The 18,118-nt window shown below is 45.3% G+C and overlaps 1 protein-coding gene across 1 annotated transcript; it reads right to left on the reverse strand.

The window, feature by feature from the left end:
- Positions 1 to 16,225: 16,225 nt before the first annotated feature.
- On the reverse strand, positions 16,226 to 17,395 carry LOC115317565. Its single transcript, XM_040210058.1, has one exon. The coding sequence runs from the start codon at positions 17,393 to 17,395 to the stop codon at positions 16,226 to 16,228; it is 1,170 nt and encodes a 389-aa protein (XP_040065992.1).
- Between the last annotated feature and the right edge of the window lie 723 nt (positions 17,396 to 18,118).

Here is an 18,118-nt window from a genome sequence, read left to right on the forward strand (position 1 = left end):
TATTTCTATTTTTTTTTTCTAGCTTTAAATAAATATGTAAAAATAGAATTTGTTTTTTTTTTGCAAAACAACGTTTGCGTTTTAAATGTGGCGGTCCAAACGGCCCCAACGCCGCACCCTGTGCTTTAGATAATTTCGAACGTGGTTAAAACTTCGACTCCAGTCGGAAATCAGAGCTTATTCCACGTTATGTCAGCCATTATAATCTACGCTTGTACTGGCTCGTATCTCGCGCCGCCCGTCGGCCGCTTCCGGCAGCGGCGGACGCAGAGCGAAGAAGAGCGAGCTCGAGACCGGCGGCGAACAGCCCGTGGCCCGAGCCCACCTTGAGGTTTCGACCTGCATGCGCAGCTGCGAACATGCAACTCGTTTGTTCCGGAAAATTTCCGCGCCATCTATGAGGAAAAGGGTACAAATAAATAGCGGTTGAATCCCCCTTAAACACAACTGATGTACTCCCGCCCAGGCGTTGATACCAAACGTGCAGAATAAATGGACTAATCTGACTGAATCGTTTGAATCTGGTGGCGTATTACACCACTGAGCCCTAAATGCCTTTCACGTTACATCGGTTGAAGCTGACCCCCCGAGCTAGTCCCATGTCTGTCCCGCTCTCTACTCTGCCTCCGCACGTGATTACACAATCCTCGTGTCGCGGCAGTTTCCCTCGAAGGTCACTTGAGACTTATACGGCTTTTGGATTGGAGACTTATACGGCTTTTGGATTGGCTCCGGTGGCTCGTAGCATCCGCTGCGGCCGGGCGTATGCTGAAACGAAGCATAGCCCCTCGCGCGACACCGCGGGCAATGGTAGGCTAGCAGAAGAGCCCGGTTCAATTATCGCTGCTAGTTGTGTTTTGACAATCATCTGTCATAATATTTGCCGCGTGCATGGATGAACGCTTCTTCGTACTTCTGGAAGATTCGCATTTACTGTTGCCCCAAATTATTCGACGTTCGATTCGAATTTTCGAGATATACCTAGAAGATATGGATAAAGATCCCAGCATAACCTTGTCCAATCAGTCTCCAAAATGGTCGACGCTCGACCATTCTAGGTCGAGTGTTAGAGAAAGCGAGTGTAGTGGATAAGGAGAACAGCATGGCTGTGCTGACTTACTAGCGAGCTGCCACGCCGACACCTGGACGCTCGCTGCTGCTGCTTTTACTGCTCGTTTCTCAATTCTCGTTCTTTCTTCTGTTTCTGGTACAACTTTTCCGATTAAACTTTTATTTTCAGTTTGGCGCTTGCCGCTCTTTCTCCATAGGTGGCAATATGAACGTAACAAACGAGTGTAGGTTTATGGTGCACAGAGCTCGCTGCAGAGGACGCGATATTTTTTACTTACAAATGTCTACGTGGGTAGTTTTCTGTTTTTGGCCGAGCGCATTCAAGAAGTTTGAAGCATAGCGGCTTTGCTTGCATCAAGCCTGCAGCATTAAGCAGCCTTAACTAACAATACATTTGTGCCAAATGTAGTTTGCAGAGATGTATTGTCAGTCAAGGCTTCTTAATGCAGGCTTGATTTAAATCCCACACAAGTCTGTGAGGGCTATTCCGTGATATGAACAGCCTCCAATATTGTTTGCAAGCTGCACCGATATTCGATGAAGCGAGTTATTTGAAACCTCGATTAATAGGAATTTGAAATCAAATCGAATTTTTCGGTCAATCAGTATTCGATTTCAATTCTAAACTGAAATATTCGCATGCCCCCTAATTATCAGTGATCCGCCGACGGGCTTACCCTGTTGGAAAATATCGATGATGGAAAGATGATGGAAAAGGCTCATACAAGCGTAACCGTAATATGGGACATCCTATACAAGCGAAAAGGCAGCTCCAGTATAGTGGATTAAGGCGGAACGATACAGGTAGGCGGAACCATACAAGCGTGTCGTATTATGGGACAGCCTATACCGGCGTAGTGGATTATGGCGGAACCATGTAGGCGGACGGAACCATACATGGATAACGTAATATGGGACATCCTATACCAGCGAAAAGGCGATACCGGCATGTTGGAGCCATATGGCTCCAACATTGTGGTTTCGCCTTTTCACTGTTGTACACGGCAATTTAGTTTTAAGCTTTACATATATGTTCAGAAAGGCCGTGAAAGCTAAATTAATGCGATTTGTGCAGGAGATTTATATGGCCAGGCGTACGTAGTATAGGGACCTAGTCGTAACGATCAGTCAGATAATTAAATACAATTTGTTAATTAACTTTTTAATTAGTGAAAATGAAACTATGGTTCCTATTGGAAACTTGCTGAGTCACTGAAAACCACAAAATCAACTCTTTTTAGAAGGATATAATGCAGGGGTAGCATTTTACGCGTTCTGTAAAAATGCTTTATTTGGACGAGTTTCTAGGTTTCAGTTTCTTCTCAGAGCTCATCTTTGCGCCCACGGTCCTGTTCCCCAGGGGCTTAGACGCGCACCACACACGTGCGCCTTGCTTCCCTCCATCCTACGAGGGAGGCGAGGGGGCGGCTTCGCACTGCGGCCACCGGGCAGCAGGACCGTAGGTGCAAAGATGCGCTCTGGTAAGAAACCGAAGTCTGGAAACGCGTCCAAATAGACCATTCTTTTAGAGCACCATAAAATGCTGCTCTTGTCTTATATCTTCACAAAGAAAATTGATTTAGTGTGTTTTGATGATGCTTAGAAGTTTCTAATTGGAACCATGGGTCTATTTTCACTGATTAAAAATTTTAGGAACATACTATACTTAGAGAGAGGCTGAAGCGGTTTTGTATTTGAGAAAACACTTTTAAATCTTCTTCATTTGACCTCCAGAATCTCAAATATCAAAATTATTTGCTAATTTAATTAATCGAGGCTGCATAGAGTCATTTTTAAAGCGCTTTGAAAGCACTTCCCTAGAGAGGGACGTCACAAGAGCAGCTTTCAAAATCTTTGTTCACGCATCTTCAGTGCCTATGAAAGCTATGCACGCACATGCTATTTTTTAAAGGGGCAGAAAAATGTGTCACGACTGGTGCCAATGCAACAGAATATACCTAGAAAACTTGCGACTGGACGCGCGGCCCTTAAGCGACATACACTTGGCGGCTGAAAGGTCTTCTTACGATGTCACTATTGGTAGGATGTTTTTTTTGTGTTTTCTCACGTTTAGTTATATCTTTGTGGAAAACGAACGGGATATTCAGATTCGCGGGATAAAACCACGCGAGAATGAACCTCCATCTAGTTTTCTGAAAGAAGTCTGGCACATCTCTGTAATAAGCCGACTGATCATTACAAATTAGCCTTTTATACTATGCCGCCCTGGCCATATAATTCACATGTACAGACTGCGTAAATGTAGCTTTTACGGCTTCTTATTTTTAAATCTGTAAAATATACAAAAAAACACTCTGTACAATGTCCCCCAATACAATATGATTGTATGGTTCCTTTCCCGCTTGCATTGTTCAAGAAAGACTTGTGGATATCCAGCGTTTCATTGGAATGCTGAATGTCAATAAGTCTCTACATCAGTGAGTGGTTTCAAACAATTATGATGTTTGCACCCCAGTAAGCTCTCATCCGAGGCTCACCAGGAGCACTAAGAGCAGAGGCAAAATGTCGTGACCTGGTAAATTTAATTGCAGGTATTTATTTTTAGAAGAACTGCATGCAGCAAAGCTTAACTTTGCTCAAAAGAAGATAATTAAAAATTCAATACTGAACAATGGTGTCCCTTGAGCTGTCAGACCAAACTCCCACTCTTGTCACTCAGGAGTTCCTAACTTGTGCGTAGAGGATCAGCACAACCCAGATTTGTGCTGCAAGCGCACCTGCAATATAAAAGTTGAAAAAACATGAGATGAAATATGAGACGTTTACAATTCTCTGTAATGAGAAAATACAATACAGCTCTCAAAGAGGAAGATGGGAGGGTATGCCCCTCCTTCCCCTCCCCTCCTCCTCTTCTGCTCCCTCCCATTTAGGGGGAAATTCCCCACTAAATTTAGCGGGTTAAGTTACCCAATAAATTTAGCGCGGAAATTGATGTCACATGACCTCAACACAAATGCAGTTTTTCCGCTAAAAGTAGCGGGGAAAATGACGTCGCATGACCGTGTCACGTCATCCATAAAAACACTCAGTTTCTCAGCTAGACTTAGCGGAAATATTAACGTCACATGACCACAACATTAATTCAATTTCCTGCCAAGTTTAGTTGGGCGGTTACGCCGACAGCGACGCCGCGAAACGCGGAAACGGGTGCTAACAGCTGCGCTAAAAACTAAATGCATCAGGTGAAATAAAGTGAACATTAGATATACTGTAAGAAAAAGGAGAATCTAAGATACCGTTCTCAGATCCTTCCTTTTGTCCGTTCTCAAATGTTTTGATATCAAGAAATGTTTATCTCTTTATTCATACCCAGAGAATTCCTCCCAGTTTCAGCATGAATGCAATAAATCAATGCAGACTAGACCTAGTAAACTATAATGCACATGAAAATGAATGTTTGGCACATAGTCATGTATCAGTCAGTGGCTCAGATCTCAAAATACATTTGTATTGAGGAACATTCTTGAATAAAACTTCTGGGCTTCGAATTCAACAGTTTGTACTTCCATAAGGAACACTGTATGGCACTGATTTTTTTTGTTTTTTGTGACACATCAGAAACAGCACAACACTGTCATCCTTGCATACCTAACAAGAATTTGTATTTTTTTTTTTAGCATGGCATGTGCTATTTTAATGCCCATACAGCCTCCTTTAACAAAATTTCCTTTGAATAGCTTTTTATTGGTTCTTATTTAGCTCGCACGACAGATTCGGTACCTTGAATTCTCACTCGGCATCAACAGTTTTATATATTAATGTAATAGCGAAAGACAAGATGTATGGACTTGAGTATGGCTCAACAAGCACAGGTGTTGAGAAAAGTACTGAGGAAAACTCAAATGTCAAAATAAAAATAAGCTGGAATGTGGATACAATTATGGACATGGTCATGAATACACTTAGCAGATTCAATATAAAGAATATGTGTTAGACGCACGCTCAAAGAAACCTGTTGCATCATTATTCATTCAAATTACTTTGCAGAACCCAGCGCTGCAGTCTCAGGTGGGAGTTCGCTGGATGAGTCTACTGAAAATGAGTGTAGACGGAAAAAGCAGTTTGATCTGCGATAATGAGCATTACATAAGTGACATGTCATTATAACTGTTACAGTGCCGAATGTTCCAAACTGTCAGTCGCATCATTCTGTGAATTCCCTCCGTACATTACAGGGTTTAGCTCTTTCGAATGCTTTGCGAGAAAAATGATGAACTGGAAATATCTAGAGTAGTTCTAGAAAAACTATTTCCAGAATCTTATCTCAGCATCGCAAAGAATATAAAAAGTTTCTAAAGACAAGGTTAGTGCAGGAGTTGAATAAACTAAATACTTTGTTTTTCGAAACCATCTTGCCGTAGTAAACGTATGAAGTTCCCCTAGGTAGAGCTAGTCATTACAGATAATTGTGCCCATTGCATACCATAAAAATTTAATTTGCGACCTACAATATTTACAAACTCAATTAACTCTGAATAAGTGGACCACTTGGCATTAAAGATTGGCCTCACCATGACTGTCTGCCAACATCTACATAATAATTTTCATGAACCTATGTATTTCAAGAAAATATTTGGTGCGAGCTGCTTAAAACACAATAGCACTTTTTAACAAGTGCTGATTGTTGGGCAAGTTCGTACGGTACGTTAGAAAACATAATTGTGCTTTAAAGACGGGGACATAGGAAGGACAGACACCACCGAGTGCTAACTTTCAACTGATTTAATTCAAGAACCTCAGCGTAAAAACACACCGCGTCACCGCACCACATCTCAACCAATCCGTGGCCCTGCCACGGACCGCAAGTACGCCAACTCCTTATCCGCCAAGTCAATTGACGCCACACTGACACAACACGTGCCAGAACTATTTATAGCATCAGCCTCCATAATCTCTCTAACAGTCATATCTTTGTGCCTAGCAAGAACAGTAGACAAAGCAAATAATGGTTTGCACTCGCAGTGATGATCTGTCGTGTCACTGTCATGACTGCGGGTGCAAACAATTATTTGCTTCGTCTACTGTTCTTGAGAGGCACAAAGATAGGACTGTTAGCGAGATTATGGAGGCTGACACTATAAATAGTTCCGGCACAAGTTGTGTCAGTATGGCGTCAATTGACTTGGCGGATAAGGAGTTGGCGTACTTGCGGTCCGTGGCAGAACGGATTGGTTGAGATGTGGTGCGGTGACAAAGTCCGTTTCTACGCTGAGGTTCTTGAATTAAATCAGTTGAATGTTAGCGCTCTGTTGTGTCTGTCCTTCCTATGTCCCCGTCTTCCAAGCGCAATCTTGTTTTCTACGACACTTTTTAACACTAATAGAAAGCCTGTAGTGGGCCACAACTTAAGCAGTTTTCCCTTCATTATGAAGAGCAATTACACATATGTGAACCATGAATATAGGCCTGCACTGAATTTTTTTCTTAAGCTGAACGTGCTATGCTCTGTTTACTGTATAAATCTTTGCAGAGCTGACAATGCGCAAGTTCCTGTTTTTTTATATTTCACATGTCCCGACTGCTGGGTGTGGTAGGGACATAAGATTGATGACACCAACGAAACACAATAATTATAATAAGAATTTGTTTGGGTATAGCACGAGCAAAGAGATCTGCGGGAAGTTTTTTCTGCGACACCGTCGAACCTACATCCGCGGGCTTTAAGTTCACATGTTAAACATGTCTGCAGACTCCTTTTTGTAATTGGAACTCCATCCAACCTAAGATTTGAATATCTTTTTTGCATTTTAGGCTTAGTAGTGCTTTTGCTGTTCTAGTAATAGGTAAGAAAAATGCTTATTTCAAGTGGCATACCTAACACCTGGTGGCACGAGGACTCCCCTGTCGTGACGCTGATCGAAAGTCATAGGCAGGGAGATACTGCGATGGTCTTGTTGCTGGGATTGTCTCCCCCATGGTCCTGGCCAGACCACAGAAAAAGATTGAGTCCAAGCTTGTGGCCACTAGGATCTCCAGATCTTGAGGCACCCAAGTAGCTGAAAATAAAAACAAATCACAATCACGTACTTGGCAGAGCTACATTAGAATGGCTAGCAAATTCTTTCGTGATCAGCACATAGATGCTCTTATTTTAGTCATAGTCACCCCCCAGGACAAGGCCACGTAGGCGTTAAAATGATGGGTACCGAATTAAGGCGAATGATCAAATGCATTCATTTAACCCTCTTTCGCCCCAACATGAGAGACTTCTGTCAAATATTCACATTCAACTGTAAAGACTACAAATAAAACTACCCAGGTAGCACACCATGTCGGCCGATACTGGGATTACGTCGGCCAGTACCGGGAGCTGTACGGCGGATCCCGGCCAGGGACGCCGGTAAGAAACCGGTCCCGGCCGATATCGGGGACTCGTCGTCTAAACCGGCCAGTACCAGCCGGAAAGTTCCCGATACCGGCCGACATCGTTTTCTTGCTGCAGTCACCGGCCAGTCTAGCCATGGAGTTTCCAGTGACTGGCCGATATCGTTTTCTTGCCGTAGTCACTGGCCAGTTTAGCCATGGAGTTTCCGTTGACTGGCCGATATCGTTTTCTTGCTGTAGTCACCGGCCAGTCTAGCCGTGGAGTTTCCGCTGACTGGCCGACATCGTTTTCTTTCTGTAATCACCGGCCAGTTCAGCCACGGAGTTCCCGGTGACTGGCCGACATCGTTTTCTCGCTGCTTTGACAGGCCATTCGAGCCATGCAAGTTTTGATATGTAACCGACATAGCTTTTTCGCTTATATAGAAACTATATATGATGGTTACAAATGACCGTTAGGTTGAACATGCATGTCTCCAAAATGCTAAAAGGTGACACCTGATATTGTACTTAGCCTAATAATAACGCCGCGTCATTCTTACAGCAGTTAAGAAAGGCTTATTTCAGTTTTGTTAAATAGGACTGGATCAAACATGGCTGTGGAATGAAAATTTAGTTTGGTTTACATCTATTAACCTTTTAGCGCGCAGCTTGGTTTACATCTATTAATCTTTTAGCGTGCAGCTTTTAGGCGCCCGCTTCCGGCTTGAGCGGCGTCGCCGTCGGCGTGACCGCGCGTTGCAGTATGAAAAACGTCCCATAATGACGTGACGTGTGACGTCACGAGAATCCCGCGCGTTGCATTATGGGGAACGCCCCATGATGCAACGCGCGGGTCGGCGTAACCGCGCGTTGCATTATGGGAAATGTCCCATAATGACGTCACACCAGACGTCACGAGGGTCCTGCGCGTTGCATTATGAGAAACGTTCCATGATGCAATGCGTGGGTCACTCGAGACCCGCGCGTTGCATCATGGGACGTTTCCCATGATCATGTCACGCGTGACGTCACGGTCACTAGTGAAGGTCACGACGAAGCTATGCCTCCTCCTCCGTAAACTCCCCTCCTCCTCCTCAAAAGTTGCGCTCTAATTCGGCATTAGGGGGAATTGTAAAAGTCTAATTTTTTCACATAGAAACTATATGATGGTTACAACTTACAAATTACCGTTATGTTGGACGTGGCTTCAGTATGCTAAACGGTGACACCTAAAATTATACTTAGCCTAATTAATATTAATGCCACATCATCCTTACACAAGCTAAGGCTTAATTTTTTCAGTTTTGTTAAATAGGATGGGATGAAACACGGCTATGAAATGAAAATTTAGTTTGGTTTACACCTATTAATCTTTTTCATTATTGGATCAATCGTGTAAGCAACCAATGTCCATCGTCTTTATATTTCCTCTCCCTGGATACGAGTAACCAAGACAAATAGTTTCAGACGATGATTAAAATAGACTTGAGAAAGCAGATTTCTTATTTTTACAACCTTGAAGTGCACATATCTAACAGCAACGAAGGAACAATTATTTCAGATAATTTTTTGCAACCGTGTTATGATCGCACCAAGATAGGCCTTAATCCACAATCCTTCCTACTACAATCAGAGCCGTATATCTAGAGAGTTAGCCAGTCATTGGGAAGCGTGCGAAGGCAGAGACGCAGCGCTTCGGCGTGCCGAGGCGGCTTTGATCACGCCGTGAGACCGGCGAAACTTGCTTTCGACGAATTTTGCCTTTGTCATGAGAATAAAAACAATTCTAGATCACCGCCGAAATGAGATTTTCGAGCCAACTCTCATCATCATCCAGATTGAAAACACGAACCGCTCATACAAACAATATTATTGATTTATAACCTATCCACACCCCATTCCCCCACCCCCTTCTCTCTCCGATGTCAGTGGACAATTGATTAGAGAGCCGTAGGTGCTGTATTTGTTTTTTTATTAATAAAACATGTTCAATCAATCAATTAATGCTTCATTTGTGTCATGCCCCAGAACAACCAATTGGTCACACTGTTTTCGTTCATAGAAAAGAAAATGATTATAAAATGCTGTACATTGTAAACAATGGTCTCCTTTCGGAATAACAGAAAGAGTGTCATAAACCACAGATGTGCATATGCGAGGTACAACAAAAAGTTACTAGACTGGGCCAATATACAATGAAGCATTCTCCTTTGAAGTAGCCCCCTTGTGTGGAGATACGCCACTTCCATTGCTTTTACCACTCTTAGAAGACTAACAGCAGGTTTTGTCCTTGAATCGTGTTATGCGCCTCCAGCGACTCACTCTGGATCTCATTTAAGGTTCCAAGGCGGCGACCCCTGAGAATCTGCGAGTTTCTAATGCTCTGTGCAATGTGTAATGTGTGTGTAATGTGTGCAATGTGTGTAATGCTCTGTGTAATGATAGCCATCCTATGGATCCATTGCCACAGTTCAGGTCTTTAGGCCCAAATGTCCTCCCAAAGAAGTATCAAAACATTGCTACAGAACTGGACATTGATGGTAAACAAAAATCAGTCAAAATCTCAGCTCCCAGTCTTGCATGAAAGGTACATGCAAAGCACTCAAGCTATAAAATCTTCGACAACACCTCGGAAATGTAAAGATGTCACAAACCCATAACGTGCCAAATATCAGCAAGTATGGAGAGGCTACCCGAACGTCAAAATTGCACAAAAGAGTGTCAGCGGGGCCTCAATCCCCGACACCTTGGGATAGCTTCAATAACCTCGCACACAACACACGGGCACGAGTGCAACTCAACGTGTCTGATCGCACCTGAAGACCAAATAGACGAGATGACCGATCAGTTTGTCCTCGCAGAAGACGACAGTCGCACAGCAGAGTCCACACAAGTAGCCGACAACTCGAGATAGACGGACTTTCAATTCCTCGATAGAACAACACCAGAGCTCCAACGTTCACTCTTCGACACACGGGGATTCTTCAATATCCCTCGCATGCATCAACACGGGCACGTGCACTACTCAGTGTCTAAACGCACCTGAAGACCGCATAGTCGAGACGACAGTGCACAGTAGATTCCACACGCAGCTGACAACTGGAGATAAATGGACTTCAAATTCCTCGAGAGAATGTCACCAGGGCTCCGACATTCTTTCTTCGACACACGGGGATTCTTCAATATCCCTCGCATGCAACAACATGGGCACGTGTGCTACTCAGTGTCTGAATGCTCCTGAAGACCAGATAGTCGAGACGACCCAAAAGTTTGCGCTCGCAGAGGACGACAATGCACAGCAGATTCCACACGCAGCCGACAACTCGAGATTGATGGACTTCAAATTCCTCGAGAGAATGTCACCAGAGCTCCGACGTTCTTTCTTCGACACACGGGGACTCTTCAATATCCCTCGCATGCAACAACCCTTAGCGAAAACTAATACGTTTGAAATATACCACATTCTAATTTGAGTGTATTTGAAATACAATTCATAATTGTAAGTACACGAAAAATATACCGAAAATATAAACTTCTTTTTTTGTTACCTAGTACTAAAATATACTTCTAAAAATCATTTTAAAATACCTTTACTTAAAGTACATTTGAAGTTCCCTTCATGCGTTTTGAAATATGTAAATACTAAATTAATAGGCACAAAATACCTTTCACATATATTTCTAGAAATATTTATTTAATTCATGCAAAATATACTCCAACCCTAAAAAATGGAGCAATCAAGAATACGTGCAGAATACTCTTAAAATACCTGAAAATCGTAAATACTGTTGTGTTATACTCTAAGTACCTTTTGACTGCAATACTTTGGTAGTTTGACTTAAACTACCAAAATATTTAAAAGCTCCCCTTCTGAAGTTCACTTCAAGCAGATATGGAGTACACTGAAGCGCCTAAATACATTTGATTAGTTTGGCAAAAGAATTGCGCAGCATCGCACTGATAAATCAGCCCAGTTTATGTTATTGTTTCCTTTTTTCTATCAAGAACACACCTGATCAGTTCCTTGCACACCAATCACAAACGGGGTTCGGGAACTCCAACCACAACATTTGCTGATGCTGGAAAGCTTCAGCAGGTGCTGTGAACAGATACGTTTGGCGTGGTTTTGTTAGCACAATGTTAGTTCACTGAACGTGTATACTCACCATTGTACGGCATGTGAATAGTGACTTTAATACAGTGACATTAACTACCATATTAAATAGTCAACTACTAAAAAGGAAAGGCAAAACAACTACTGTAAAATATTTATTTTTCGCGGGCTCGATATTTCGCGATTTAGGTCAAAGTTGGAGTTTAGGAATAATTCGCAAATTCTAATTTTCGCGACGCGCTGGGATCGCAATATAGATTTTAATGTTTTTTACATTTTGCCGGAATTCTTCACGGGACATATTTTTCGGAATTGTAGGCGATTCGCCAACTTTGCGAGAATTAGGTCCTCACGAAAATAAAGTCGTTTACAGTATTTTAAAGTGAAGAAACTGCCTTGATTCGCTTCGCCCTGAGTGGTGCTACGCAGAGAAGCAATAACACGTATTTTATGAGCCGTTTGTGTGGATATTGTTTTAGGGACTGTGCCGGATTGTTATTAGTTGTACCAATGCCTTTTAGTAAGAGATAACGTCCACGAACTTCAAAACACTGTTTCCCCCTTGACAGACTCCCGAGGAGGAGATCGAATACTTGTAACCTTAATAAGCGCAGAGGTGGTCACCGAAAAAATTATTACCTTTAATATGTAGGCTATATAAGGCTCTAGAGCAGTCAACGGGACTGTGAATGAGCTCTTCAGTGCGTCATGGTGTTTGTGTTTGTGTTCGTTTCTAATGTGGCTTTGTGAGATGCATTTAGTAGTGCCTTCAAATACCACAGGGACACCATTTGCTGGCAAAATCGAAAATAAAAAAAAATTGTGTAACCGGTTTTTAATCCACAAATGGCATCTTGAGTGTGAAGGAATAATATTTTTGGTATATATAAAATATTTTTTGATTCATATTTATTATGTATTTTGAATACATTACGCGCGTATTTCGAATGCGGCCAAAATAATACAGAATAAATACAAAATGAATATTCATACGAAATATATTTCAACTTCGTTTGAAGTACGGCCTCTTTTTGCTAAGGGAACACGGGCACGTGTGCTACTAAGTGTCTGAACGCACCTGAAAATCAAGTAGTTGAGACAACCCAAAAGTTTGCGCTCGCAGAGGACGACAGTGCACAGCAGATTCCACACACAGACGACAACTCGAGATAGATGGACTTCAAATTCCTCGAGAGAATGTCACCAGGGCTCCAACGTTCCTTCTTTGACACACGGGGACTCTTCAATATCCCTCGCATGCGACAACACGGGCACGTGCGCCACTCAGCCACTCAGTGTCTGAACACACCTGAAGATCAAATAGTCAAGACGACCCAAAAGTTTGCGCTCGCAGAGGACGACAGTGCACAGCAGATTCCACAAGCAGCCGATAACTCGAGATAGATGGACTTCAAATTCCTCGAGAGAATGTCACCAGGGCTCCGACGTTCTTTCTTCGACACACGGGGACTCTTCAATATCCCTCGCATGCAACAACACGGGCACGTGTGCTACTAAGTGTCTGAACGCACCTGAAAATCAAGTAGTTGAGACAACCCAAAAGTTTGCGCTCGCAGAGGACGACAGTGCACAGCAGATTCCACACACAGACGACAACTCGAGATAGGTGGACTTCAAATTCCTCGAGAGAATGTCACCAGGGCTCCAACGTTCCTTCTTTGACACACGGGGACTCTTCAATATCCCTCGCATGCAACAACACGGGCACGTGCGCCACTCAGCCACTCAGTGTCTGAACACACCTGAAAATCAAATAGTCAAGACAACCCAAAAGTTTGCGCTCGCAGAGGACGACAGTGCACAGCAGATTCCACACACAGACGACAACTCGAGATAGATGGACTTCAAATTCCTCGAGAGAATGTCACCAGGGCTCCAACGTTCCTTCTTTGACACACGGGGACTCTTCAATATCCCTCGCATGCAACAACACGGGCACGTGCGCCACTCAGCCACTCAGTGTCTGAACACACCTGAAAATCAAATAGTCAAGACGACCCAAAAGTTTGCGCTCGCAGAGGACGACAGTGCACAGTGCACAGCAGATTCCACACACAGACGACAACTCGAGATAGATGGACTTCAAATTACTCGAGAGAATGTCACCAGGGCTCCAACGTTCCTTCTTTGACACACGGGGACTCTTCAATATCCCTCGCATGCAACAACACGGGCACTTGCGCCACTCAGCCACTCAGTGTCTGAACACACCTGAAGATCAAATAGTCAAGACGACCCAAAAGTTTGCGCTTGCAGAGGACGACAGTGCACAGCAGATTCCACAAGCAGCCGATAACTCGAGATAGATGGACTTCAAATTCCTCGAGAGAATGTCACCAGGGCTTCAACGTTCCTTCTTCGACACACGGGGACTCTTCAATATCCCTTGCATGCAACAACACGGTCACGTGCGCTACTCAGTGTCTGAACGCACCTGAAGATCAAATAGTCGAGACGACCCAAAAGTTTGCGCTCGCAGAGGACGACAGTGCACAGCAGATTCCACAAGCAGCCGATAACTCGAGATAGACGGACTTCAAATTCCTCGAGAGAATGTCACCAGGGCTCTAATGTTCCTTCTTCGACACACGGGGACTCTTCAATATCCCTTGCATGCAACAACACGGGCACGTGCGCCACTCAGCCACTCAGTGTCTGAACGCACCTGAAGATCAAATAGTCAAGACGACCCAAAAGTTTGCGCTCGCAGAGGACGACAGTGCACAGCAGATTCCACAAGCAGCCGATAACTCGAGATAGATGGACTTCAAATTCCTCGAGAGGATGTCACCAGGGCTCTAATGTTCCTTCTTCGACACACGGGGACTCTTCAATATCCCTTGCATGCAACAACACGGGCACGTGCGCCACTCAGCCACTCAGTGTCTGAACGCACCTGAAGATCAAATAGTCAAGACGACCCAAAAGTTTGCGCTCGCAGAGGACGACAGTGCACAGCAGATTCCACAAGCTGCCGATAACTCGAGATAGATGGACTTCAAATTCCTCGAGAGAATGTCACCAGGGATCTAATGTTCCTTCTTCGACACACGGGGACTCTTCAATATCCCTTGCATGCAACAACACGGGCACGTGCGCCACTCAGCCACTCAGTGTCTGAACGCACCTGAAGATCAAATAGTCAAGACGACCCAAAAGTTTGCACTCGCAGAGGACGACAGTGCACAGCAGATTCCACAAGCAGCCGATAACTCGAGATAGATGGACTTCAAATTCCTCGAGAGAATGTCACCAGGGCTCTAATGTTCCTTCTTCGACACACGGGGACTCTTCAATATCCCTTGCATGCAACAACACGGGCACGTGCGCCACTCAGCCACTCAGTGTCTGAACGCACCTGAAGATCAAATAGTCAAGACGACCCAAAAGTTTGCGCTCGCAGAGGACGACAGTGCACAGCAGATTCCACAAGCAGCCGATAACTCGAGATAGATGGACTTCAAATTCCTCGAGAGAATGTCGCCAGGGCTCCAACGTTCCTTATTCGACACACGGAGACTCTTCAATATCCCTCGCATGCAACACGGGCACGTGCGCTACTCAGTGTCTGAACGCACCTGAAGATCAAGTAGTCGAGACAACCCAAAAGTTTGCGCTCGCAGAGGACGACAGTGCACAGCAGATTCCACACGCAGACGACAATTCGAGATAGATGGACTTCAAATTCCTCGAGAGAATGTCACCAGGGCTCCAACGTTCCTTCTTCGACACACGGGGACTCTTCAATATCCCTCGTATGCAACAACACGGGCACGTGCGCTACTCAGTGTCTGAACGCACCTGAAGATCAAATAGTCAAGACGACCCAAAAGTTTGCGCTCACAGAAGACGGCAGTGCACAGCAGATTCCACACGCAGACGACAACTCGAGATAGATGGACTTCAAATTCCTCGAGAGAATGTCACCAGGCCTCCAACGTTCCTTCTTCGACACACGGGGACTCTTCAATATCCCTCGCATGCAACAACACGGGCACGTGCGCCACTCAGCCACTCAGTGTCTGAACGCACCTGAAGATCAAGTAGTCAAGACAACCCAAAAGTCTGCACTCGAAGAGGAAGACAGTGCACAGCAGATTCTACAAGCAGCCGATAACTCGAGATAGATGGACTTCAAATTCCTCGAGAGAATGTCACCAGGGCTCCAACGTTCCTTCTTCGACACACGGGGACTCTTCAGTACCCTCACACGCAACAACTTGGGCACGAGCACTGTTCACCCAACAACACAGGCAAAAGCGCTGCTCGGAATCAGATGTTCATGTTTAGGCAACGTAAGGTCAGCCTGCCAGCTGGAGAAACACTGGTCTATGCAGTAGATGAGCAATTTATCCAGTGCAGTACGAATGCTAGCCTGGGTTCTTCAACGTGCATCACACGGTAGCGATACACGACCACACACCGGAACGATGCTCATCCAGATCGAAATGGGCAAAAGCGGGGCTGGAGCACAGGTCCTGCGACACGAGCTTTCACTCCACTTACTTTGAGTTGAGTGTGCGCATTAGCCTACTCGGCGACCGATTCCCCACGAGCACTCCTCAGTGTCTGATCGAACCTGAAGACTAAATATACGAAATGACCGACACTTTATGCATCCAGAAAACGACAGCCATGGTGCATGCTGCAGGTGAATCCAAGGAAATTTGTCATACGGTGGAACAGGTAGAACTATCCCTGAAGGTGGAGCAGTGGTGTTACAACAAATCCCCTCTTGTAGGGCAGCTTCAGGCATCTTGGGGCATTTCTGACAGCATCCTGTTGCCATGATTTCGTGCTTGTACTCTGGAAGTCTGTCCTGTAGATTTCGATTGCGGACGAGTGTGCTGGGGCCTTGAAAAAATCTCTGGGGTTTGTCAAAGCTGCTACATCACAGCTGATCCTGCCAACCTTGACAATGACTGCTGGTCGGTCATTTAACAGGTAGCATTGTCCTTCCTTGATTGCATGAGTCTTGGTTGCAGTCTGGAATGATGCGGGTCCAGCACGCTCGGAAAGTCTGCGACTAACCTGAGCCAGGGGGTTGTTGCGAGTGCGCAGCATTCTCTTCAGTTTACCGAGAAAATTCTCAAAACCAAACGCACTAAACGCATCAAGGGGCCCGTGGATCAAGCACTCTTCAGCAAGGTGGCTGAGAGTGTGTACGTTATAGGTGAGCTGTTTAGGCCCATACAATGCAGAAGTACCAAACTGCTGCACAAAGTAGCGCAGCAGGCCTCTCGCAAAGCTGTTGTGGCAAACGTAGTATGCTGGTGACGCAAGGATCCTGATGGCCACATGAAGAAGGAGAAAATGTTCATAGTGGGTCTCCGGAAGAAGGGACTTCAGCACTACAGGTCCCACATAAAGGAGGAAAGTCCTCAGTTCTGTGGCCTTCCACCTATCTAGTTCGTCCACACCTCTTGGCTTCCTTTGGAAGTCCGACGGGAACTCCTTGGCACAGGCCACAAGTTTTCTGCTGAGTTCACGCTGTTGAGCAACACTTAGAGTTCCACGACCACAGGTCCAACTTCTCAGCAAGCGACGCATCACTCCAAGGCATACCAAATGCATGTAGTCAAGTGGAAAAATTGTGACCATGTTCACGTCGAGGTCAGCCACTGGAGACTCGCCGATGTGGTGCGCGGGATCCGCTTGATCGCGAAATGTCTCATTTGTGCGAAGTGGTGCATTGAGTTCGGGGAAGGTAACGTGTCTTTCAACGTATTGTCCTCGTTGGGAGCACCGCTCGCAACCGTGGTATCCAGCGTGGCTCTTAATTTGCTTAACAAAACTCCTGGCTGGGGCATCGCAGACCATGGCTGTCAAGCAAACATCGATGTGTGTGCCTTTAAACACCATTTCGTTGGTCGTGAGCTCCTACACCTCGTCTAAAAAAGGTCGGAGGAAGGTCTCGAGGTTCGGTGGCTTGCCTGAGTCGCAGAAGAGGCTTACCACGAAAGGTGTGGAGTCGCCGCAGTTCGTTACACGGCAAAGAATGGGCCAGAAGCCGACGCTGGAGCTCTTGAAGAGCGGCAGTCCATCGATGCTTGCTTGCAGATGCAACTCTTGCGGCAGGAGAGCATCACCCAGCGATTCCATAAGGCCTTTCACCAAGCCGAAATGTATGAAGGTGTTGGCCTGCTCAAGCTGAGCCTTCCTTTCCGTGCCCAAGATGGTCCGTGCGTCCTTCGGAACGTCATGGCCCAACCTTCGCAGTGAGGCCGCAAAGGCGTTGACGGTCTCGTGTGTAAGACCAAATCTGCGCGCTATGGTGGCCAGTTCTTCCGTGGCCGAAGGCTCTGGTTGCTTGGAAGGGGGTTCCTCATCGACGTCTGAGCAGGAGTCGCTACTTATCTCTTCCGGAGAGTCCTGCATCCTTTGCTCAGCTGGCAGGTCATCGCTGTTCGTGTCGTGATCACTTTCAGCTTCACTGCCGCTTGAGGAAGTACTCGAGCACGACTCGGTCGGAGAATCGTTTGCGGAAGACGCAGCACCAGTGTTCATGCACGGCGTGGCGGTCGCAGCGCTGCTGGCCGCGATGTCCCGCATGATGCTCTGGTATTGCTCCCGAAGAACCCTTGG

The sequence above is a fragment of the Ixodes scapularis genome, unplaced genomic scaffold, assembly GCF_016920785.2.
Source record: "Ixodes scapularis isolate PalLabHiFi unplaced genomic scaffold, ASM1692078v2 PGA_scaffold8__174_contigs__length_109621045, whole genome shotgun sequence".
Classification (NCBI taxonomy): Eukaryota; Metazoa; Arthropoda; class Arachnida; order Ixodida; family Ixodidae; genus Ixodes; species Ixodes scapularis.